General features: G+C 39.6%; 2 protein-coding genes across 2 annotated transcripts in view; both read right to left on the reverse strand.

Annotated features, from left to right (window-relative positions):
• PTP4A2 (protein tyrosine phosphatase 4A2) lies at window positions 1-22,278 on the reverse strand. The gene is made up of 5 exons (XM_043991525.1): window positions 21,613-22,278; window positions 19,750-19,842; window positions 5,197-5,327; window positions 3,601-3,675; window positions 1-2,515 (listed from the first exon to the last, which is right to left on the reverse strand). The coding sequence occupies exons 1-5, from the start codon at window positions 21,706-21,708 to the stop codon at window positions 2,407-2,409; spliced, it is 504 nt and encodes a 167-aa protein (XP_043847460.1). The 5' UTR covers window positions 21,709-22,278; the 3' UTR covers window positions 1-2,406.
• Window positions 21,921-26,815, reverse strand: part of LOC122748123 (translation initiation factor IF-2-like) — a 17,007-nt gene continuing 12,112 nt past the window's right edge. The window contains exon 2 of the mRNA XM_043993825.1: window positions 21,921-22,356. Coding sequence (XP_043849760.1) covers window positions 22,314-22,356 — 43 coding nt within the window. The 3' untranslated portion in view covers window positions 21,921-22,313. The remainder of the gene's footprint in view (window positions 22,357-26,815) is intronic.

A 26,815-nucleotide genomic window follows, 5' to 3' on the forward strand; every position in this document is an offset into this window, starting at 1 on the left:
GAGCATGTAAAATATGTTTTATTGTTCTTTAAAAGGGTTCAGAGTTTGTTTGGAATCAGGCTGCACACCTTTCAATCAGTCCGACATCTCTCTTACCATGTCAAACTGGCTTCAGCTAGCAATACTTCATTAAATTCAAAAGAAAAACTTTTTAATTTCACACACACAAAGAAATCCAGTTCTGAGAATAGTTAACATTAGTCTGTAGTTCAAAACAAAAAGAGGGCTAGTATTGACTGTAGCCTTGTACACCCTTCTTATCAGACAAAACCAGGAAGGTTCTCCTAATTCAGGTAGGCACTGATGTTGCCCTACCTCTTAACAGCAATGAAAATCCAAGTTCATCAAAGGCAAGAGGCTTATTATGGCATTGATGAAATGACATTTCAGCAAGCAGACTGTGCTGTCTGAGCTTTGAGGGGTACTGTTTTGATCTGAGGCCTATGTTAAAAGGAATCTATTGGCATGTTCTGAAATCATAAATTTTGGATAGTACCATCATTTTTTTTAAACTTTAAAACCCTAGGAACAATTTAAAATGCATTATTTTGTGTTTTCAGGAGGGAGGCAGAAGGGGGAAAGAGAATAATCTGCAGTTTTTCATTTAGCTAACAATCAAAACAGAACTCTGGGAACAGGAAAGGAGGCAGTTCACACAGCCGGCATCTGAGGTATCGACAAGGGACTGGCCAGTCCATTCCCACTGACCCAGCTGCTCTAAACAAACGAAAAGTTTTTGGCTCTGCACAGCAAGACACAGCAGGACAAGGTGACCTTAAGCCTGTATCTCAAGCCTCAGAAGTGGAAAGATGTTACCTAGGCAATGTTGAGGTGAAAAAGGACAAGGGCCCCAGTCAGGGCTCTCCAACTGTTCTATCAAACCAGCCTGGCTAGAACTGTTGCCTGGGAAGGAGCAGAAAGTGTGTATTAGCACATGGAATCCAGCAAGAATGCTGTACAAATAATGCTACACTGATCCACAAGCAACCCATTTCATATTCCCTAGGCTCCAATTCATTCAAGGTCTCTTCTCTACCCTGCCATGGCCTGTGGACTAAATACTCAATAGGCATTGTTGGTTTTGAACCAGTGATTTTCATCTCAAAAAAGAATCGAGTAAGAAAAGAACAAGGCAATCAGTGGTTAAACTGAAACTGTACACAAGGGCGAGTTTGGGAATACCCACACCAGACATTTATTTATTCTCAACTGTGGACTGTACTCTGTCCATGAAAACTCACCCACAATACACAAACTATTCCTGAAACAGGCATTTCAAGGCCTTGGTGGGCTCTGACACTATCCGACATGAAGTCTGAATAATAATGGCTACAGCTGGCATGTCTGTAATGGGTAGAAAAAAGCATGCTAACTTCCCGCCTGGAAGGGCCTCTCAAGCAAGAGAACCAGTCTGACCTGGAAGAGGGAGGCCTTTCCTCCCACCTAGTAAAAAAGTTCATCTTTCCATAATCCACTTAGCTTTTGCTCCATATTCTTACTTAAGCAATAGAAGGAAACAGTTCATCTCTCAGCTAAGTTCTTTGGACAAGTATGAATGCACACATAACAGAAGATATACTCCTCTTATACTACCCCCACCTCAATTACAAAAACAAAAAAACAAAACAAAAAAAATCCAACACAAAACAAAGAAACCCAACCTTCAAACCACCCATCCCCCCTAAAAAGGGTTCCTTGCCTGCTCTGCCTAATGATAGGTTGAATTTTCAGGAAAAGAAAGACTAAAAAGAACATCTCCTTGTTACTCAAGACTAAGAACCAATCCCCTGGGCCACAGAACAAAACTGCCACTGTTATTTCTAAAAGTGCCCAGTTGGGCTTAAGGCTGTCAGACTGTACACATCCACAGCAGCCAGGGCTCCTCCTAGCCTCTGTCAACACACACACACACACACACACACACACACACACACACACACACACACACACACACACACACACGAGACAAGGGAAAGATAACCAGAGAGGAAATGCCACAGGGAGGAGGATGGGCCAGCCCTAACTGTGAGGTGTGCTCCCCAAACAGATGATTGTTGCTGCACAGGCCAATGTTCTGCTGGTTTTCCTTAGAGACCCCATTTTGAAAAAAGTTAAAAAATACAGGAGGTTTAGAAATGATTCCCTCCTGGCAGAAATTCAAACTGCAACACTGGGAGAAAATCATCCTTCACTGAATTCATCATTTTTTCCCCTCTCTCTCTCTTTAAACTCTTTATTATTCACGTTATAGAGTTTTCTTTTTTGTTTTGTTTTAAAACATTAGGACAGAGGTTGAGGAGTACTGACTCCCATCGCTACTTTGTTGACATAGTTTAGATTCCAGATTCACATTTCCAGGTACCAAGAGTCCCCACAAAAAAACCACAATCCAATTCAGCTTTTTCTCTACTGAACACAGCAGTGCCCATTGGTATCTCTGAATCGTAATCGCATCTTGGGTCGGTACTTCTCAAGGTAAAGCAGCTGTTTGGAATTGAATGCTCCCCTTCTTTTTCTGAAAATAGAAGAACCACAACTTAATACGTGCAAAATGCTTCCTTACTCATTAAGCTACATGTATTGTTGCTGTTTCCAGCCCAAGGCCTTTTAAAACTCAACTAAAAAACCTCACTCCTTTCTCAAGTGACATCATTTCAAAGCAAAAGAAATCTGCAATGGAGCATTATGGTCCCTCCAGTAAAAGGATGGAAAAATTCCCTTCAATTCTCTATAGATTGTGCCACAGTCCATCAAATGGCTACACCAAGATCAGAATGGCATATCTTAAGACACTTAAGAGAATAACTTTCCCCCAAGAGAGTCATGTGTTACTTCATTATCTTATAAACTGGTATGCTGGGGGTTTTTTTCCAACAGCAACATCCACTGACGGATAGGGAAAGAAAGGCCATGCTCCAAGACAGGAATAGGGAGTGTCTTCTGAGAAGATTCCCATCTTCATTTCAGGATCCTTGATTTAGTTATATAGAGACTGTTATGATCTTATTGGGGAGTGGCTCTATAGAAAATGGGCACAATGGTGGCTGCCAACATTTCTGACCAGCATTACAACACAGTCCAGCATGCTAAATTGTGAAACAAGATTTAAGTCCTATCTAACATCATCTATAGGTTGTAACCACCCTAACTCTGGGCATGAATAATTGACACAGTATTAACACAGTTTCACAGAGAAATTAAACAATTCTTCATACATGGTTTCATAATGGTATTGAGAGTTATTTAGAGTCAGCTTCTAGGTTATTACAAGCCCTGTTGGGAGTATGAATGACCCTTACTACCACCCTTACTCCTTACCTATGCTGCTTCTCTTCATTCAAGTCATGTGAGTATCTGACTTTGCCATACAAATGACAAAGTCCACAAGTCTTTAGGATGGTGTTGCCTCTGAAAACTAGATTGATTGTACTTTTCTTTTTCATCCACAGGATTTTTAGGTCAAAGACAGCAAGTTAATATACATGGTAAATGAAATCCTCTCTTCCACACCTCTCCTTAGCCCATCAATGTGTTTAGAAGGTAAGACCATGAGTAATGCCTTGCACCACAGGCTTGCTGAACACACAATTCCGTACTTACTGTCTTATAAACTGAACTGCATCTTCATACTTCATTCCACATTCAATCAAAGCAAGTGCAACCAGCACAGGTGCCCTGCAAAAAGAAACCCATCTGTAAATACCCACAAATCTTTTGAATTAAAAGATTTTTAGACACAGGATTGTCATACTTAAAGGGAAAACACTTTGTTCTAGTATACAAAGTACTATGATAGTATCTCTCCAAATTTAAGGCTATGTCAAAAGATTTCTGTATTTGAACTATCATTATTTATATCTGAAAGCTCTCTAGGTCCACCACCCAAAATGTAAAATTCTAGACCTGACCATTATGTCAGCAAAAGAACCGAATACATTATCTAATCTTGCAAGAGTGCTTTCTAAATTCTCACTTCCAGGATGGAGTTGCCCTCATTAGATGCCCCAAAATTGCTATAATACTTTTTTGTGAGCTTAGGGAGCGAATATTGGAAGATTATTAATTGGAAACAGCTCCCAAGGTAACTCCTTTAAATCCAACACAGGCTACCAATTGTTATCCGAGATTATAAGCCCAGAGCAGACAGCAAAATGCCCAGAACTGGCCAGGAAAGCTACCTTCAGCTACAGGGGGCACAACAGAAATTGCTTTCTAAGCTGCAGAGAGGGGCAAGAACAACAAGCAAGTCTAACATCTTGCCTGAACTGAGCCTGAGTCACCTTTATCTTGGAGCAAAAATAGTTTCAACTAATGTTCTGAGTCCAAGTTCTTATCATAAATAGGCAGTTTAATCTGCTGACCAAAAAGGTACAATGCATTTTGGGATACTAAAAAAGGAAAAGGGCTTTTAAATCCTAACAGTCACTCATCTTTATAAATCTCTTTGGGGAGATTAAAATAAAACTATCCATTCTCTTACAGTGTTTTCATTTAAAGACAAAAATAATCTTCTTTAAGGATGTAATACAAACCTCTAACTAAAAAGAGTAATAACTGTATAATATAAGTTGAATATTTAATTACTTAGAAAAGTCAAAGGAAGGGAATTGCTGGTAATCTGCAATGTTTTTAAATTCAGAGATAATGTAATTACCTTAAGTTGATATCACCAACAAAACATCTAATATACCAAATATAATACCAAGATCAATCATAGTAAGCCAAAAAAAAATCCCAACCCACAACACAAAAAGCTGAACCCAAATAGATATTAAATCATCATTGCCAGCCTTTATTCTCATTTTCCTTTTTTTCAGGGCAATTTAATAATATTTAATGTCATTGCTGTTGCTGTTCGGTTGTTTCAGTCATGTCAGACTCTTCATGACCCCATTTGTGGTTTTCTTGACACAGGTACTAGAATGGTTTGCTATTTCTTTCTCCAGCTCATTTTACAGATGAGGAAACTGGGGCAAACAGGTTAAGTGACTTGCCCAGGATCACACAGCTAGTAAATGTCTAGGTCAAATTTGAATTCAGGTCCTCCTAATTCTCTAGGTCTGGTGTTCCATCCACTGTACCACCCACCTGCCCACCACTTGTAGCTTAATAAATGCTAATCTGGACAAATTGAAAACTTCAGCTGACTTACCTTGGCATGCTAATGAATTCACTGACAAAAACCTAAGTGCTTACCTTCCCAGCCCAGCAACACAGTGCACAGCAACACAGCAACCCGGCTCTTCTCGAAATTTGCTTTTTAATAGATTTAGCCAATCATCTACTATCTGATTAGGAGGTGGAGCTCCATCATCAAATGGCCAGTCCTTAGAAGTAATAAAAGACCAGTACATTAAATGGAGTTTCTTCCAAAAGAAGCTAATGTTATCAGGTACAAGTTACTTTACCAGAGTTATAATACAGATGTTACCAAAAAAAAAAAAAAGCACAGTATTTTGCCAAATTGAAGATAAGAGTTCAATAATAATTTAATTAGATAGTATATTACAATTAAATCCAAGAAAAAGTAAAAAAAGGAGAAAACACACAACTCACTTTAAAATGGCACACATGTATGTCTATTGATCAAACAGGAGTACACATTTGAAGGAGTTAAAGTGCCAAATATTAAGGAAACCTGGCCTTGACTCAATTCCGACCTGGTTTCAATTAAGAACCTCCTACAAAGGAGGGGTCAGGCTCCGAGTCTCCTTCCTATCTCCTAGAAAGGAGTCCTGAGAAAACAAAACATGGCAGCTTTAACAGGAGAAGGGAGGATGACCATTCCAGGCAGCCTCTCTTCTATAAGAACAGGGGACATTTACACAGTCCTTGGAGGTTTACAGACATTTAATTTGATCCCCAAAACACCACTCTAAGGTTTAAAGACACCAGCATGAGTCATCTCATTTTACTGATGAGAAAACTTAATAAAGTAGACTGAGGTAAAGGACTTTGTCCCAAGTCACTTATCTGAGTGACATGCAAATCCAAGCCCCTGAATTCCAAATACATGCTCCTCCTACTATACTATAGCGTCTTCCTATTGAAGGGGAAGCATAGTGTCAATGTCAGTGTCAATGTCATAAAGCACAGGACAAATGAGAGCCAAGAGAGATCAGGATACACAACTGTGTGACTAGAGGCACAATATTCTCCACCACTCAAAATGGGGATAACAATACATGTAATTTCCTTCTGGTCATGCAGGCTCACAACCTTGAAGTCATCACCCATGCCTTATTTCTCATTCACCCGACATATCTAATCAAGGTAGATATCTCACCACTCCACCTCCACAACACTTCTCCCACCTGCTCCCATATGCTTCCTAGTCAGACAGGTCCTCATAAGGACTTGCCTGGATTACTGGAGGGGCTGCCTATCACCTCTAGGATCAAATAGAAGAGCCTTGGTTTGGCATTTAAAGCTCTTCACAACGTGGTCACAATCTTCTTTTACAGGCTTGCACACTTCATTCTCCTCTCTGCACTCTATACACTATGTCTGCTACGGCCAAACTGGCCTTCTTCCTGTTCTACACACAGAGAACAACTTCTTCTGTCTCTGGGCCCTGGATAACTGTCTCCCTGGCCTCCAACTTGCACCCTTTCTCACCATCATTTCACAAAATCCCTTGCTTCCTTCACAGCTGGGCCCAAGAGCTGTCTTCTGTATTAGGCCTCCTCTGGTTCTATCATCTGAGAGTGATTGCCCTCTTCCCCCATAATCTCAGCAAACCTATATAGGTGCTTGTTGTCTCCCAGGTGGGATGTTAGCTTTTTGATATGAAAAATTCTCCCCCTGCTTCTTTTATAGGACTGGGGAACCATGGGTATGATGATCAGACTTTTTCAACTAATGGTTAGATTGGATGAATTTTTTTCTTCCCTTTTGTATTCTTAATTATAAGAGCTGGCTCTCTAGGAGGGAGGGCTTCTGGGAATGCAGTCAATTGGGTAAAAAGGAAAGATATTAATATTTTGTTTTTGTTTTTTTGTTTTTGCAGAGCAATGAAGGTTAAGTGACTTGCCCAGGGTCACACAGCTAGTAAGTGTCAAGTGTCTGAGGCTGGATTTGAATTCAGGTCCTCCTGAATCCAGGACTGGTGCTTTATCCACTGTGCCACCTAGCTGCCCCCCTCAATATTTATTTTTAAAAGAACCCTGAGGGCAAGGACTGCTTTGCTTTTGTCCCTATATCTCCAACACATAGTACAGTGACTGGCATACAGCAGGTATTTAATACTTTTTTGACCGAATATTTCATAGGACTGTTGTGAGATAAAGTATATCCAGTGCTTTGTAAAATTTAAAGTACTTTGTGATTCATCTGAGTGGCATAATGGAGATACAGTTTTTGGACTTTAAATCAGCAAGACCTGAACTCAAAACCTGCCTTAGGCACTACACAGATGCGGCCAAAGGCAAGTCACTTTAACCTCTCTTAGCTTCAATGATCTCATCAGTAAAATGGGGGTAATTATCTCACCTGCCTCCCAGGGTTACTTGTGATGATCCAATGAGAACATAAGTAAAGCACTTGTAAACCTTAAAGCCTATTTTAAAACTGCTATTATTAGGAGTACCTGAGTTCAAATCCGGCCTCAGACACTTGACACTTACTAGCTGTGTGACCCTGGGCAAGTCACTTAACCCCCACTGCCCCACAAAACAACCCCCCCCCAAAAAAATGCTATTATTGTTGTTGTTCTAGTCATTTCACTGTTTCAATCTTATCTAACTCTGAATGGTCCCATTTGAAGTTTTCTTGGCAAAAGTAATGGAGTGGTTAGCCATTTCCTTCTCCAGTTCATTTTACAAATGAGGAAATTAAGGCCAATAGGGTTAAGGGACTTGCCCAGGGTCACATAGCTAGTAAGTGTGTAGTCGTAGTACTATTACTAGTGCTGCTGCTGCTGCTGCTGCTGCTGCTGCTGCTGCTGCTGCTGCTGCTGCTACTACTACTACTACTCTCTTACACCACTACAACAACCTCCTAATTGGTCTCCCTATCTCAAGTCTCTCCATTCTCCATCCAATTTCCACACAGTTGCCAAATTAAGATTCCAAAAGCATAGGTCAGACTTAGGTCTCTCCTCAGCTGAAAACGCTCCAATGCCTACTGCCAACTCTTCTACTTGGCATTTAATTTAAAGTCCTTCACAAATTGATTCTATTCTACCTTTCTGGGCTTATTACAAATTACTCTTCATTATAAACTTTCTATTGCAATCAAATGGTCCATTGCTAGCCTTCATCTCTAACAACCATGCATAGGCTCTCTCCCACAGAGAGAACACACTCCTTTCACCTCTATTGCCCTCCCTCACCTCTACCATTTTCACAGACCAGCTCAAGTCCTCCCTCCTATCAGAGGCCTTTTTTGATTGCCAACTTCCGCCCTGGGAAATTGCTGTATGTAGACTGCAAGCTCTCTGAGTGCTAAGATGGTAGCACCAGCACCCCACCTAGAATTTAAGTGGGTACTCAATGAGCATTTGTTGGATGACTGTTCAGTTGACACTCCATTATTATTACTCTTCAAGAAAAATCATGGGTACTGAGATGTTGGACCTCTGAGAGGCAGAAAAAATAAGGTATTCCTAAGGACTCTCCAAGGACAGCACAAAAAGACAAATGCAAACCAACAAGTGCTAGGTGATTGAGATCCAAACCGCCCTCAGTCCATCACCACCAGGAACTTTCATTTAGCCTATTAAGCAGGCTGGCACATTACAATTCAAGCTGTCAGCTGCTCCCCATAATTAAGAATCTGTCAGGATTAGCTATGTAAATTCTCTTCTAGAATTTTAACTGTATGCAGCCATGTAGCCATGCCCTCCATCTTGGTTCACTTTTTGCACTAGTCTCCAAGATATACTTAAATGGCAACATGAAGCACAGTGCACTTATGTTCTTCTCTTCTGAGAAAGTTTCCATCAAAACATCAAAGCATTTTCTCAACACTAAAGTAACAATTTAATAGCCTCTGAATCTAAAATCATCATATTTGAAATTATCCTTGCAAGTGCACAGTGCATTCATTGCTAATCAATAACACCATGAATTACCTTCTGATTCACCTTTAAACAACTAGGTTTGAAAAAGAAAGAAATTCTAAACTCAGCTTTCAATATCTTTGGTTTTTCAACTACCGTCAGGCATTAATTTTACCTATCACACACAGTTTCCCCCTAAAGAAACTGGCCAGCATTAACCATAGACTAAACTGATACCTGCTCATCAGGGAAACTTTTATTTTAAAAAAGTGTTTACCAGCACTACGGATTCAGAAGAGCCACAACAGATTCCTAGCTCCATCTTCTCACCAACTCATTTCCCATCTGCCTGGCGTACACATACTTGACAGAGGAGAATCAATTTGCAGATCTCAACTTTAGAGTCAAAAATTAATCTAAAGCAGTGAAACTAATTTGATCGTGCAATACTTTAAAGCTTGGCATAAAACTCAGGGTTCACAAACAGGACATACCAGCTAAGAATAGTTTTTACATTTTTAAATAAAGTTTTATTAAATTAAAAATATAAAAGCCATTCTTTGCTTGCAAAACCAGACTGCTATGTCTGCCCTGAAGGCAGTAGTTTGCCAAATCCTGGAATACATATATTCTGGTCAGAGGAGTAGCACAGGTATATGTGTAAATGATTACTTATCTAGACACTTTAGGGAAAGAAATTACATGTTATGTTCTTATTTTTTAAATAAGATATATTAAGTATTGATAGGTAATTTCATATAGAATACCTGATGGGGAAAATTTTGCTAGCATCATCAACCTTTTCTACAAAAAACTAGAAACTATCACAGAAAACAATTTGAGGAATGCTTAACTAAATGTCACACTGACTTAATTTTCTTCTTTTTTTTATTTTTAGTTCCAAATTTTCTCCCTTCTCCTTCCCCAAACCCATTGAGCAGACAAGAAAAACAAAGCTAATTTCATAAAAAGTTAATTCCACTAGCCTTGTCAAAAAAGAAAGATGGAAAAGAAAAGCTGTTTCAGACTTTTACTCTGAACATATTACTTCTCTGTCTGGAACTGGATAAGTTGTTTGTTTTATTATGAATCTTTTTAAAACGTGGTTGGTCACTGTGCTTATCAGTTACCAGGTCTTTCAGATCTGATTCTGCTCACTTCACTTAGTTCAGTTCCTGTCAGTTTATATAAATCTTCCCAGGTTTTCCTGAAAACAACCTCTTCATCACTTCTTACAACACAACAGTATTCTATTACATTTATATATTCAAAATACTGGTTCTGTCTTTCTCTGAAGTTGCATCTCACCAGTTTCCAATTCTTTGCCACCACAAAAAGGGCTGCTATAAATATTTTTGTACATGTGGCTCCTTTTTCTTTTTCTTTGATCTCTTTAAGGTATAGATCTATTAGTAGTAAATCTGGGTCAAAGGGTATGCAGTTTAATAGTTTTGGGGGGTAAAATTTCAAACTGCTTTCCAGAATGTATAAACTAGTTCACAGCTCCACCAGTAGGTAAAGAATCTGTTTTTAGGTAGCCCCCTCAACATTCTTGACCAATCTGATGGGTCTGAGTTGTTTTAATTTGAATTTCTCTAGTTATTAGTGATTTAGAGTTTGGGCTATCAATAGCTTGGCTTTCTTATTCTGAAAACTACCTATTCATACATATCCTTTGATCACTTACTAAGGAATGGTTCTTATTCTTATAAATTTCTGTTCTCTATATAGCTTACAAGTGAAATATTTATCAAAGAAACTTGATGCAAATACTTTTCCCAATTATCTGCCTCTCTTCTAATTTTAGCTGCATTGGTTTTGTTTATGCAAAAACTTTTTAATTTTATGTAATAAAAAATTTGACTTAATTTTCTCCAGAGTATGATTTTACTCATAATTTTAGGAAGTAAATTTCATTTTTATATACATATATAAATTTTATATCTTCAGCTTGGCAACCACTTATTACATGCCAATTACTCTGATAGATAGTGGAGAAATAAAGGCAGAACAGCACCTGTCCTGGAGTCAGTCAACCAACACAGAATGGAGTACCAAACAAACACTGTGCTTAAGTGTTGAAGATACAAAGACAAAAGTCAAGCAATCCCTGCCCTCAAAAACCTAAAATTCTAATGGAGGAGAAAACACATAGATAACTGTATATTCAAGATACAAGATAAGCTAACCTAAGGCCTCCTGCACAAAGTAGCAATTAAGTTCAGTCCTTTTTTTTTTTTTAAATCAATTTTATTTATTTATTTATTTTGGTGAGGCAATTGGGGTTAAGTGACTTGCCCAGGGTCACACAGCTAGTGTGTTAAGTGTCTGAGGCCAGATTTGAACTCAGGTCCTCCTGAATCCAGGGCCAGTGCTTTATCCACTGTGCCATCTAGCTGCCCCCAATTAAGTTCAGTCTCGAAAGAAAAAGGTGGAGGTAAAAGGAAAGCACTGGGGGGAAGGGGTGGGAGTGCTGCATTGTAGAGCAAAAGTACAAAGATGGGGGCTGAATCATTTGTCTGAATGACAACAAACAGGCCAGTACGAGTAGACTGAAGAAGAGACTAATGAAGACTGAAAAGGGAGGAAGAGACCAGACTGTGAAGAGCTTCAAATGCCAGCCAGCATGGTTTCTATTTGATCCTAGAAGTAATAAGGAAAGAAGAAGGGAGAGGGGAGAAGGGAGAAAGGAGAAGGGAGAAGGAGAAGGAGAAGAAAGAAAAAAGAAGATGAAAGAAGACGAAGGAAGAAAGGCAAAGGAAGAAAGGCGAAGGCGAAGTAATAAGGATCCCCTGGAGTTCACTAAGCAGGGGAGTGACATGACTGGATTTGCACTTTGGACAATTACTTTGGTGGCTATGTGGAGGATGGGCAGAATGGGGAGAAGCTTAAAGCAGGGAGACAACTGCAATAATCTAGGCAAGAGAAGATGAGGGTTTGAATTAGGGTGGTGACTGTGAGTAGGGAGAATGGGACACATACAAGGGACACTATGGCAATAAAAACTGGAAAAAAATGGGTTATGTTTCTCGTCTGCTACAAAAGGCAACTGGTGCTACAGTGGACAGACCCCTGGGCCTGGAGTTAGGAAGATGAGTTCAAAATAAATCCTCAAATCCAGCTGGTCTCAGACACTCACTAGCCATGTACAGTTTAACAGGAGTGAGGGTGATATAGTGGGACTTGCACTTTAGGAAGATCAATTTGACAATTGAATGGAGGATGGCCTGGAATGAGAAGAAACTTGAGGCAAGGAGACCAACCAGAAGCCAATTGTGATATTCCAGGCATGAAGTGATTAGGGGTAATAATACCTCCCTCCCTTCCAGGGTTGCTGTGAAGCTCAAATGGGATAAAATGTATAAAAAGTACAGTGTCAGGCACAAAATAGGTGCTATATAAATGCTGATCCCCTTCCTCTACCCCACTATATGGGGTACAATAGGAACAATATCTTAACTCCTCTGCCCCTCTACAAATTAGGACAGTTTAAAATCATCCTCAAGACTTACTGGTGGGGCAGCTAGGTGGCGCAGTGGATGGGCCCTGGATTCAGGAGGACCCGAGTTCAAATCCGGCCTCAGACACTTAAGACTTACTAGCTGTGTGACCCTGGGCAAGTCACTTAACCCCAATTGCCTCACGAAAGAAAGAAAGAAAGAAAGAAAGAAAGAAAGAAAGAAAGAAAGAAAGAAAGAAAGAAAGAAAGAAAGAAAGAAAGAAAGACTTGACTGGCTCAAGCTCCTGTCATCATCTCCTGGTTGCCTGGTACAAAAGGGCTCTGGAAATGTTTTCTGATGCTTGGCTGGCAAACTATGCTGGGCAACTCAGACAAAGAAACATCACTAAGCCAATCAGCCTGGACTCTCAAAGCATATGCTTCTTGAATAGCCTTCTCCTGTACAACTAAGTGGATCTTCTTTTACTTACTGCTGAATGACCTATGAGTCTGATTTCTTTCCAATAACGAACATAAGCTATCAGGATTCAGGCCCATACCAGAATATGGGGTAAATGATGGTGAGGCATCTGGAATGACAATGGGATTTTTCCTCCTCAACAGAAAGTTATGAAGGGTGGGTTGGAGTTGGGGTGGGGGAAGAATGTGATGAGTTTTGTTGTGGACAGGTAGAGTTTGAGATGTCTATACAAGACATCCACTCCACGATGCGGGACTAGCTCTCAGAAGAGAGACATGGGCTAAATATAGAGATCTGAAGTTATTGCCATGTAAAAATTAGCCCAAAAGAGCTGTCAAGTTAGACAATGTTAAAAGAAAAAGAAGAGGGCCCAGGACAGAGTCTTAGGGTGCACTCAAAGTCTTACATTTTACTGAGATATACATGTATAGAGATTTGGCATAATAAAAGGCAAGGAGGTAGGGGAATAAAGAGATCCGAAGGGTTCTAAGAAAATGTGGAAATCAAGTACACTTTCACATCTGCAGGAGAGCTTATAAGGAAGTAGGACCCCAGCACAGCATTAGTACTGCCTAATAGATATTTATATCCCACAGGCCCTGCTCATGCCACATGTTCTATATAGGGCTTATCTTCCCCACACCCAGCCTCTTCTTTCAAACTTCCCTAAGTTCTGCCAAAGGCATGATCATCTACCCAGTCACCATAGTCTGACACCTACCCTCTCCTAGCCTCTAAATCCAATCAGTTCCTGTCAATTATCCACATTTTTCACATCTATCTCTTCTCCAATTCCATACAGAGCAAGAGGCAGGGAGGTGATAAAATAGACAACTGGGCCTGGAGTTAGGAAGACCTGAATTCAAAACCAGCCTCAGACACTCACTAGCTGTGTGTCCCTGGGCAATTTACTTAACCTCAATCTACCTGAATTTCCTCAACTGTGAAATGGGAATAATAGCACTTGTTTTAGGGCTCATATGAGACAACATTTGTAAAGCACCTATTAGCACAGTGCCTGGCACATAGTAGATATTTAATCAATCCTTCCTTTCTTCATCAGCATACTAGTTCAGACTCTCGTGGTTGGTTAACTAGCTTTTATATGCAGATGACTCTCAGATGTACTTGTCCAACCCTAACCTCTCTCCTGATCTCCAGTCTCCCAATACCCACTGCCTATTAGACATCTCAAAACGGATGTCCCAAAGAAGTCTTAAATTCAACATGTTTAAAAGAAATTACTGATGTTTTTACCTTCTTAACATCTCTCCCAAATACCTTCTTCCCTCTTCTGACATTGCCACTGCCTTGTCATAGGCCCTAGCCACTCACACTTGCTGGTTTGTCCTCCTGCCTCAAGCCTCTTCTCACCTTAGATCATCCTCAACTCAGCTGTCAAATCTTTCAAAAGTGCTGACTACATCACTTCCCTATTCAAAAAACTCCTATAGCTCTTTATTGCTTTGGAGATCAAATATAAAATCCTAATTGGCTTTTAAATCCCTTCATAACCTGGCCCCCTCCTCCTTTTGCAGTTTTCTTGCACCTTAATTCTCCCATCACCCTCTGCAATCCAGTGACATGACCTCCATCACACAATACTCAATCTCCTTACTCCAAGTGTTTGCACGAGCTGTTGCCCAGGCCTGGAACTCTCTCTTTCCTCCTCTCTTCCTCCCAGACTCCTCAGCTAAAGTCCCACCTTTTTGCAAGGGGCCTTTCCCATCTTCCTTAATTTTAGCTACTTTCCCAATTTTATTCTGTATTAATCTTGTTTGTACAGAATAGTTCACATGGCATCTCCCTCAGACTGTGAGCTCTTAGAGTGGGAATTGATTTTTTTTTGTTTTTGTTTTTTTTGGATTTTTTTTTTCTTTGTATCCCCGGCACTTAGCACAGTGCCTAGGACATAGCAGGCACTTCATAATAGTTCCCTAATTGGTCTCCCTGTCTCCCTGATTTACCACCTTTCACAAAGCTGCCAAAATGATATTCCAAAAGCACAAAAAGACCCATGTCACTCCCCTGCTCAAAAAGCTTCAGTGGCTCCCCATTACCTCTAAGATCTTCACAATCTGATTCCAGCCTCCCTTCAGACTTATTACATACTACTCCCTTTCACATACATTCTACACTCCAACCAAACTGGCCTATCTGCTGTTCTTCTATGACATTTCCATTTTCCATCTCTGTACCTTTGTATAGGCTGGCCCCAATCTCTGGAATCACTTTCCTATTTCTCAGCATCCCTAGTTTCCTTTAAAACTCCGGGACGGGGGGCTAGGTAGCACAGTGGATAGAGCACCAGCCCTGGAGTCAGGAGGACCTGAGTTCAAATCTAGCCTCAGACACTTTAACACGTACTAGCTATGTGACCCTAGGCAAGTCACTTAACCCCAATTGCCTCACACACACAAAAATACCAACCAATTAAAAAAAAAACCCTCCATTCAAGCCCTTTCAAAATAAGGCCTTTGCTGAGCCTCCTTGACACAGAAGACAGTCCTCCCCCTATGACCTTGTATTTACTTTGAACATGTTTAACATTTATCTATACTTGCGTGTGTTGTTTTTCCTCATAGAGCAGAGGCTTCTTAGGGGCAAGGAGAGTTTTGTTTTTATCTCTAAATCACCAGTAACTAGCCAAGTTTTGGCATATAACAGGCACTTAAGAAATACAGAACTCACTTGTTGGTTAATTGGGAGCCATGTAAGCTCTGACATAATAAGGATACTGAAAGACAGTTCCTTCCAGGCATGGGGAGGGTGACAGAATTTCAGGTTCAGGAGAACAGCTAATTTGTCCAGTTTAGCTGGAATGTAGAATTCGTGAAGTGGAACATGAAACCAGATTCTGTGGGGCCTTATATACCTGAATAGGAAGTTTGTATTTTATCCTAGAAGAAATAAGGAGCCACTGAAGGTTTGTTTTGAGCAGTCAACTGACATGGTTAGAGGCGTGCCTTAAAAAGATATTTTGGAAGCTGTCTGAAAGAAGGACTGGAGGAAAGGCTAGAAGCCAAGAGTTCAATTATGAAATCCTGTACTGGGGTGGTAGCCATCTGAAGGTAGGGTAAGAGATGGAGAAGAGAAAAAAAAAAAAAAAAACAAAGGGTTCTGCTAAGCTGTCTGTTTTGGGGGGGAGGGGAGAAATTATTTTTTTGAGTGATGGTTTCTGAATCTTGCTTGTTTTTAACTTATTCTCATAAGTTAGAGAGAGAATATAGCATGACCAAATGAATACTGAACCAAAATGAATCAATAAAGACCTGAAATGAAATTTAGGATCTGACATTTATTAGCTGAGTAACCCTGCGTACATCATTTTTTACTTCAATGGGCCTCAGTTTCCTCATCTGTAAAATGAGGGTACTAACAATTTTTTTTGGGGGGGGGGGTTGAGGCAATTGGGGTTAAGTAACTTGCCCAGGGTCACACAGCTAGTAAGTGTTAAATGTCTGAGGCCAGATTTGAACTCAGGTACTCCTGAATCCAGGGCCAGTGCTCTATCCACTGTACCACCTAGCTGCCCCCAGTAGTAACACTTTTACTAACTACACACCATGTGTTAGGGTAATAAAAAAGGCTTTATAAAAATTATAGACCTAGATAAATGAGCTATTATCACAATAAATTACAAAGATATTATTGTGTTCAATTCTCCAAAATGAAGTCTTGAATGTCAATATTTTAAATATATAAGCAATCTACTTACCTGTAATTCAATTTGACAAATATTAAGTAGTTACTATATGCAAGACACAGGTAAGTAAGCAAAAAATACATAGTATTTTCATGAAGGGAGAAAGCACTAACAAGGTGGGTGGAAGAGGGGGAATGGAGATCAATAAAGGCTGCTTTTAAGGTAGTAACTGAGTTGTGCTATGAAGAAAGCTAGAAAGATGTTGAAAGAGGTGTTGAAAAAGTGCATTCCAGGTATGTGGAAAGTGAATGGGGTTCACCCATGCAAAGGTAGAGAAGCATGAGATGCAGTATTCTGTATGGGGACCAGCTAGCAAGCTTTAATGTAACTCAGTAAACCCTCCAATGAAGTCTGCTCCGATGTGGAATCATGGGATAGAGTTAAACTGGAAAGGCTTTAAGAACAGGCCCATTGAGGGGCAGCTAGATGGTGCAGTGGACAGAGCACCGGCCCTGGAGTCAGGAGTACCTGAGTTCAAATCCGGCCTCAGACACTTAACACTTACTAGCTGTGTGACCCTGGGCAAGTCACTTAACCCCAATTGCCTCACCAAAAAAAAAAAAGAACAGGCCCATTAAGACTGTGAAACTCATGAGAGAATGAGTCTAGCTTAGCAGGGTGAAGGATGCCTCTTCAGCAGGAGGCCAACCATCAGCTCAGGAACTCTTCCAGTAATGGCAACTCAAAACAGCCATACACTGAGGACTTCTGGCTAAGACAAGGCAGACTGTCCAACTACCAGATAGCTAAGGTGGTAAAACCCTAAAATTTGCACCAGAATGAAAGGATCAAGAAATCCAATAAGAAACTACAATAAGTGACTTTTTCCACCTAAGAACCGTACAAAAGAACAGCCAGAAGTCCATGGACAAGAGAATAAAGGCGTCTGCCAACAGTACCAGGGCAGGCAGCCAAGCTTAGTTTTCCAGAGCAACCAACTAAGACAGTATAGCCTGTAAGGCTGTATTTAGAGACAGCAAAAGTGTATAGAGGCCAGAAAGCCTCAGGGTGGAAACCCTGAAAGCCCAAGGAAACGACAGCCAGAGTAAAGAGGCAACATTCAGAGAAGGGGGAAAAATAAGCATCCCTTTAAAACCTTAATGTTTTCAAAGGAGGGAGAGGGGGCAAAAAGAGAGGGTATGTTCTGAAGATTTTAAGAAAGGAAAAAGAAGGAAGGGTAAAAGAAAAACACCAGTACAGAAAAGGAGGTAGAATTTACTATTTTCTTTGTAATTTGGTGGAATTTGCCAATTCTTTTCATTGGGATACATGAGAAGTGTATACAAATATTTTTGAGGAGAAAGGGGCGAGGGCATCAGTTGAACTTCATTCTTGTTTGAACCAAAGGAGGGGTTTATGCACACACACAAGAGTTTGGTATAGAACTACATCAAAACTCAACAAAAAGTAACAAGTGTAGATGTTGGAAGGAGGTACAGGTTAAGAGAAAGGATAATATCAAGGAAAGAATGCTTAAGGGCTGATCAAAAGGGAAAAAGACCAAGACTCTCAGCAGGGCACCCAACAACTGGAATATGCCTGAACAAACTGCTATATCAATGTGATATATTACCACGCTACAAGAAATGACCAACAGAGAACAATTTCAGAAAATCCTTGGTAATGTGAACTAATGCAGTGAAGTGAGCAGAACAAAAAGAACAATATTTACAAGGAAAACATCAATATAAAGAAAAATTTTGAAAGATTTAAGAACCCTGATCAATACAATGACCGACCATGTCTCCATGCCTATGATAAAACATATACCTCCTAACAAAAGGGTCTGAACAGACACTGTAGATTGTTTTATTTCACCACATTTACTTGTTACAGGGGTAGTTTTTTTCTCTCAGTTTTTAAACAGGGGCAGGGAAAGAAAATGTTTGGAATGAGGAAGATGTTTGAGCAAGAAAGGAAGCAATAGTGATGCCCCACCACCACCAAAAAAAAAAGGCCAACAAAACATTTTTTAAAATGCAGAGTAGAAAAGCAAGACACACATGGCAGTTTTGAAAGTAAAACAGAATATATAACTTTTTTTTAAAAGCAAGTAGTATGAAATAACATACAATCCTCTTTTTGAGTTCTGCTATGTATATAGAAATACTCTTTTTGTCACTGGAGTTCAGAATTTTTGAATAAAATTTTAAAAGCTCATATACTAAAGAATAAAGAGATTACAGGTGCATTTAGTACCCACATTAATAAAATCACTGGAATAGTGAACTAAATTTAACACATTAGACATATGAAAGCTTATAAAAGATTAACTTTACCATCATTATACAAACTTAATTCCTAGAGGAGAGTAAAAAGGTCATGTGACAAATTTTCAGGAGGGGTGACAACATATTGTCAAAACTCCCTCATTACCTTACTACTTTCTATACACAAACCTGACAAATAATCTTAATCAACCATAAATAAAAGATGGTAAATCCCTGCTTTCATTAGTATTTAGATAAGGGAAGATGATTTTCACTTAGTAATATCCAATGCTTTATTGTCAGATTTAGTTATCTAAGGAATCTAATCATGATACAAAATGCTCAGAGACCTAACAGTGTCATCATCTGTGCTGACTACTTTCTAAGGTCAAGCTACCTTCTGATCCTCTCCCCCCTCCCAAATTATCAAAAGATAAAAAAGAAGTAATTCTGTATTTGTAAAACAAAAGAAATACTATTATCAAATATATTTTATGAATACCTGGTGGAAATGACTTCCATTTAGATTTAAACCAATGACCTAGAAATGAAAGCTAAATATCACATTTATTAATATCCAAAGAAAAATGCACTTCTCCACTTTCTTGAGATAAATAGGGACTTTTAGCTCACATACATTTGGTTTTAAAAAAATTCTGTAGTTCTAGACTTTTTAGAGTGTAAATGAATTAAAATTTTAGCAATTTACTAATAATCCAGGAGTCAAATGAGATAGCTAAAAACTATTTTTGGCACTATGTTGAATCAGCAATTTAAAAAAACAACTTCAATTGTTAGCAACCTAATTTGGCTTTGCTGAATATAAACTTGGCCTGTATAATTATTACTTAAATATTATATTTGTATTTATATTTACTTAATAGTTGAAAATTATAAATACTACACACTCACTAGAACCTGGATTCCTTCTTTTTCAACTGGAGCTTTATCATACGTAGCATCACAAACTCGGACCAAAGTTGTCACACCATACTTCTTAAGTTCCTTTAAAGAAAAACAAATACAAGCATATTTGCTATCTGAATCTAAGATTAGGACTATAAAAGTTTAGAAGAGAACTGGTAGGAATGCTAAAAATATTATCTAATCAAATCTGCTAATTTTATAGATGAAGGAACTGGGCCTAGAAGGAAGAAAAATATTTGCGCAAAATCAGTTCAAAGCAACAACCATTTATTTCTTAGGTGCCCACTCTGTGCAAAGCACTGTGCTAAGGATATGAAGATGAAAAAGGATGTGATCCTGACTCGTTTTATCGATCGAGTAGGGTAAAGGTGAGACTATAAAGCAGGTTACCTGACTCCTAATCCAGAGTTCTTTGTTTTTTGTTTTGTTTATTAAGTGAGGCAGTTGGGGTTAAGTGACTTGCCCAGGGTCACACAGCCAGTAAGTGTTAAGTGTCTGAGGCCGGATTTGAACTCAGGTACTCCTGACTCCATGGCCGGTGCTTTATCCACTGCGCCACCTAGCTGCCCCAAGAGTTCTTTAACAGCATTCTTCTGAAACTCTACTTAAGCTTAAGAAAAGCTGTGAGGTGTGCTAGAAGACAGTAAATACAATCACAGCCTGGTTCCCTGCTCCTCTATACATTCTTTATTCTAATTTCACCTGGCACTTCTGCCACCATCACCCTGTTTGGATTAGGTTCCTCTGCTATCTCTGAAGTGGCTGGCCTAGAACTGGAAACAACATGAGACAGTACTGGGCTAGACCTAAACAGTCTTAGGCCACTGAAATGCCATGACTCCATTTACAGACCTGTGTGGTCAACCTACATATACCATGCAAAGCAAATTAAACTGCTTAAAGAAGTTACAAATATAAATGAGAACACTCAGTCTGTCAGGAACTTAAATCATTTATATAAATCATAGAGTTATTATAATTGTTAATGGAGTATAAAGCCAAGAGATTTGAAACCACACACTACATGGAACAGCAACTTAAAAAACAAACTTCAAAATACAGGTAAAATCCCATTATAGTGAACTCTATAAGACTTAATCATGTGGCAGTTGTATTCATGATAAAAAAAACATCCTACACTGAGAAAAATCCTATTTCTAGTATTCAGGACATGGAGATTAAAGAGAACAAAAACTTAGAAACAAAATTAGCCAATGAAAATAATGCTCTAATTTCAGTAGGAACAGGAAGAGATTCTCCAAACATTAATACTTAATTAGTATTAAACATTAATTAGTACTTCTATCCCAATACTACCCCTAAGCTCTGGAGTCATGGGGGAAGGGGGGGGGTAGTGCTTCAGGTAAATAATCTAGGGTTTTTGTTTTGTTTTGTTTTGTTTAGTGAGGCAATTAGGGTTAAGTGACTTGCCCAGGGTCACACAGCTAGTAAGTGTTAAGTGTCTGAGGCCGGATTTGAACTCTGGTACTCCTGACTCCAGGGCCAGTGCTCTATCCACTGCGCCACCCAGCTGCCCCTATAATCTAGGGTTTTAAGGGAGCTTCAGGCCACAACACCTGGGAGTGAAAGAGCAGTTGCTACTTGCAGACATGGAAAAGTATTAATGATTGTTATGAGACCAACACCCATAAAAGGCCATACTGGGTTAGACTGGAATCCTTCCGGGAGCTCTTTTCCAGCTCAAAAAGCCATGATTATGTTGTAAACAGGTCAAACAAGACTTATGTCTATCCCTCATGGATGGAAAAACTTTTGTGGTACATTCACTATGATGGGTTTTTTAACCTGTAAAATGAATCCCCAAAGTGGACTACACTGCACTCTTACCTCTGTGAACTTGTTGAGTGTTGCATTGGTAGGATTGTGGGTAATCAGAAAACGCATGTTCTCATATGAGATCTCCACAGGGGCTGGACGGTTCATTATGGCAGACAAAAAGTGTGTATGCGTGTGAGAGAAAGAGAGATGGGAGGAGTAGGTATGTGTGGGTGTGTGTTTGGGGAAGAGAGATGGGAAAATGGAGGGGAAAAAAATCAATAACCCTTGAAACGTTTCACAGCAGAAAACATTAAAAAGACCACAAAAATGCCTATTATTGATCAGTGTCTTCTCTAGTCAGCTTGTTCCTTCCTTAAGGAGTTTCTTCGGGATAACCAGATCTATTTAGAATCCTCTGGAATTCAGATTCAACTTGGGCCTCAATGACTGCAGATGGTTACCTTCAACCTCCAAAAATCCAACAAATGCCTTCAACTTCAGCGGCCTTTCCTACATTTAGGCACTGGTGAGGCAAGGTGAAAGTATAGACCCGCTCTGCACTTGTTTTCTTGATGCTTAATTTTGCTGGAGGTGTTAAAGGGAATATGCTTCCAATATGAAAAAAATAAAGATATATGCCAAATATTTCTGAGGCCAATCTTGGTGTCCGGAGTCTTCAAGGCAATGTTAATTATGGCACGTAGAAAAGCCTCAAGCTCACTTGTCAGCAAAAGCACTGTGCTGAGCCTGGCAGAAGTCTGCCTGCACGCTCAGAATCGCCATAAATGTGCGGCGTGGATTCCAACAGAGAACCTACAGGAAAAGAAAAACACCAAGTGTGAGTAACTAGTTAACAGCATTACAGCATCAGAGCACACAATACTATGAGTAAAGAAATCAATTCAATTCAACAAGCATTGGGAATACAAAAGCCCAAGTCTCTACCCACCTGTAGCTTACATTCTAACAGTGGGAAACAACATGAACACAATGTACTCTTTACTATTTTAAGTTACCCGGATAAGTATGGAATTATAAGAGTACTAGATGTGCAAAACACACATTCTAAAACATACATAGGTGTACTTGCTTTGCAAAGTTTTTCATTAAAATGTGTTGGGGAGGGGCAGCTAGGTGGCAGAGTGGATAAAGCATCGGCCCTGGAGTCAGGAGGACCTGAGTTCAAATCCAGCCTCAGACATTTGATGCTTACTAGCTGTGTGACCCTGGGCAAGTCACTTAACCCCAATTGCCTCACCAAAACAAAACACACACAAAAAAAATTTGTTGGGTAAACTATTAAATTTTTACAAGTGCAACTCACTACTTAAGGTAATTTTTTTTTTTAATTTGTGTGTGTGTGTGTGTGTGAGGCAATTGGTTTTAAGTGACTTACTAGCTGTGTGACCCTGGGCAAGTATGTCAAGTGTCTGAGGCCGAATTTGAACTCAGGTCCTCCTGACTCCAGGGCTGGTGCTCTATCCACTGTGCCACCTAGCTGCCCCAGGTAATTTTACCTATGGATGAATTCTTTCCATAATGGAATCACCACTACTGCCCTTACTCATAAGCCTTACGAGCCAAGTGTTCATATATTTCCTATTTGCTTAAAAAAGATTACACTAGAAGACTGGGGGAGGATTAATATATTTATCCTTGAGACGGTAAACCTCTTTTACTACCCACAAAATAAGCACTGCCCCCCAAATAGAGTAATAATACCCTTTTCCCATTCCATCTTTTACCTAAGTCTGTTCCTATTTCACCAAGCCAAGAGTATAAAATCATAAAGCTAATAGAATAGTTTTACACCTCCACTGCTATCCCCCCCAAATTTTCACACACACACACACACACACACACACACACACACACACAAATAGCAGAAGAACAAAAAGGCAAAGTTGTCCAATATTTTAAGCTAGAATAACTGTACCAGAGCTCTGACATAAGCACAATTAGTTGGTTAAGACTATTCACTGTCAGGGGGCGGCTAGGTGGCGCAGTGGATAAGCACCGGCCCTGGATTCAGGAGTACCTGAGTTCAAATCCGGCCTCAGACACTTGACACTTACTAGCTGTGTGACCCTGGGCAAGTCACTTAACCCCCACTGCCCCGTAAAAATAAATAAAAATAAATAAATAAAAGACTATTCACTGTCTTTGAGTACTCTTAGACATGTCTGGTTTCCCCAACTAGATAAGCTCCTCTAATGGGATGATGATTTTCTTCCTATCTCCTACACCATACTACCAGGGTGGAACAAGCCTTCTGCCAGTTTTCAAGAACAGCTGTGTACCAAAAAAACTTCACCTCCCTTCAGCCTACCTGGTGATGAGCCCCTAAAGTTAATTAGGCTGGCCCTCCCCTGGCAGACTTGCTGTGTTACACATAGTCCTTCACCCAGCCCACTCCAAAATCCCTTCCAGGGCAAAAGCACCCTATTGTGGCAAATGAAGCATACCCAGAGCTGAGGAAAAAAGCCCAGGGCCCTGTCTACTGTGATGAGGCCCAGTGGAAAACTCTCAGTGAACTTTCCACTCCCTGAGGACCCTTGGTTTTATCAGTGACACAGAAGCCAAACTATGGATGGTTAGATCAATAAATAGTCTAGGAACAATTATCATGCCCCCAATTCATCACCCCGAAGCCAACCTAGTGATAACTTTCCCCATTTGAGGGGGATCCAGATGTGGTTTCAGCCATACAGAGAACTCCCAATGCAGAAACTCCCATTTATAACTACCAATTTTAAGAAAGTTGCCTGGGGCACCTGAAAGTTATATGACTTGATCCCACAACTGGTATGTGTCAGAAGCAGGACTTCTTTCTGACTCCAAAGCCAGCCCTTCCATCCACTGCTGTCTCTCAAGACACCTATAAATGTATTTGTTAATTTATTCTCCCTAATATTCAAATTCTCTAAAAGGCAGGGAAGAAGCCTGGAGTTTTGCCCAATTCAAAAATAATAAGGTTCATGAGAATAGTCACAAAATAACTTCAACATCATGGCCAGGAAAACCCTAACATCCAGCCATTTAATATAATTCTTTACTCAGTCTTCTTTTATTTTTTGTTTTAATTGCATGGATTCTATTATCACAGACGGAAGTACAAAAATAAAACATTCTTAAAATTCAGAAGACACAGCATTTCAAATGGCATTCTTAATGTCTTCACACCACTATCCTATTCAATTAAAGACATCCAACAGTGCAAATGCAAAAGATTCCTATACTTAAGAAGACTGCAAATAAATACACATACCACCACTCATACTCTTCTCAATAACTTAGACATTTAACACAAACCAAAAACATAAATCTCACATTACCCAAATAGATCCGTCTTTCAAATACTGGCCACAGAATCACAGGATCCTATATTTGGAAAAGACCTTAGAGAACACTTAGTCCAATCCCTCCTCAAGTGAGGAAACTGGGAGGGAGGGACTTGGCCAAGGTCATAAAGGTACTTGAAAGAACAGGGCTCAGTCTCCTAGAACCCACATTCTCCTAGCAATGTGTCCAGAACTATGAATGAACATGGTGCTTCAATTACCTGGGGAGGGCTGGGGAAAAGGGAGGAACAGCCCCCTCCCAGAGAGAAGGAATTAACCCAGTCTCTTTCATTCAAGTATAAGTTTTCTTCACATATTTGCTGAAATTGTTCATCTGTTACTCTGTGGATATATAATCATTCTTTTTATGATATAAGAATAACTATTCAAAGTAGCGCATAGCAAAACACATGGAAATTCTAAGCTGCTTCGTAGCCCTTTGGAACCATAGATACCATCGAGGTTAGTGTGTGTGTCAGTTGAGAAAAAGCAATGAAAAGACAGCATTGTACTGATGGCCCGGTTTTAAAAGTCAAGATGCCAGAATTAAGTTTTCTACCTAGATACTGTTTGCCTGCTTGGGGAACAGCAAGCTTTATGCCATATTTCTTCTCCAACTCTCTTCTGGAAGGACCACTTCAGGAACAGATGATAATTTACTGTGACATTTTTTCCCCTTAATGCAGAGATCCCTAACACAAGAAGTCATGCCAAAAGAAAAAGTATTTTATAAGTGTTCATAGACCCATGATAATAAAATTAAGCTTCTCTTCTCTATCCCCCCAATCTCCAAAGAAGTGTTCAGCTACATCAATGGAGAACCTTTTGCAACCTGTCAGTTCATTTAAACTAAGACAAGTACCTTTGGAATTAATAATAATTCAAAGCAAAAAGATTCTAAGAGAGCATGAACAATCTACTACGGCTGGGAAAAACTCAAAAGTTGCAGAATCCCATGGTTCAGCAAATGGTTAGCACCTGTAAACTCTCCAGGAAGACTTTTAAAAGAAAAGTAGGGGGGCAGCTAGGTGGCACAGTGGATAGAGCACCAGCCCTGGAGTCAGGAGTACCTGAGTTCAAATCGGGCCTCAGACAGTTAACACTAGCTGTGTGACCCTGGGCAAGTCACTGAACCCCAACTGCCTCACAAAAATAAATAAATAAATAAAATTCTGGTGCCTTATCTCTTAAAAAAAAAAAAGTAGGGGGCAGCTAGGTGGGGCAGTGGATAGAGCACTGGCCCTGGAGTCAGGAGTACCTGAGTTCAAATCCAGCCTCAGACACTTAACACTTACTAGCTGTGTGACCCTGGGCAAGTCACTGAACCCCAACTGCCTCACTAAAAAAAAATTGTATTTCTGGCATTAATTCTACTTTGTTCATTTAAGGAGAGAGTAAAACAAAACAAAACAAAAAAAAATCTGTTCAGTGACTAAAGAGCCTGGGTTACTTTAAAGTATCTGCCAACCATCCTTTGAGTAATTATTTAAGATGCAAAATTTTAGGCACTATAAAATTAAATCTACACCCCCTATATCTTTTTCCAACAACAATAATAATAATAACAATGATAATAACTAGCATTTTATGGAGTACTTTTGATTTTTACAAAGAATTTTTTTACTTATTTTATCCTCATGACAACCCTGGGAAGTAGGTGTTATTTTACAGATGAGGAAACTGAGACAGAGAGAAGTTAAGTGAATTGCCTTGGATCATACCATAAGAATCTAAAGCCAGATTTAAACTCATGTCTTCCAGACACCAGGTCCAGTTTCCTTACCCACGGAACCACCTTGATGCCTAATACCTTCCCATGCAATGCTCTTTCAATGCCATCTGCTCTAATTTAAGGCTAAATGAGGAGCCTATTTCCAGAGTAATATGTCAATATTTCATAAATGGAATAAAATATAGCTTTACTGAAATTT

This window comes from Dromiciops gliroides, chromosome 3, assembly GCF_019393635.1.
Source record: "Dromiciops gliroides isolate mDroGli1 chromosome 3, mDroGli1.pri, whole genome shotgun sequence".
Classification (NCBI taxonomy): Eukaryota; Metazoa; Chordata; class Mammalia; order Microbiotheria; family Microbiotheriidae; genus Dromiciops; species Dromiciops gliroides.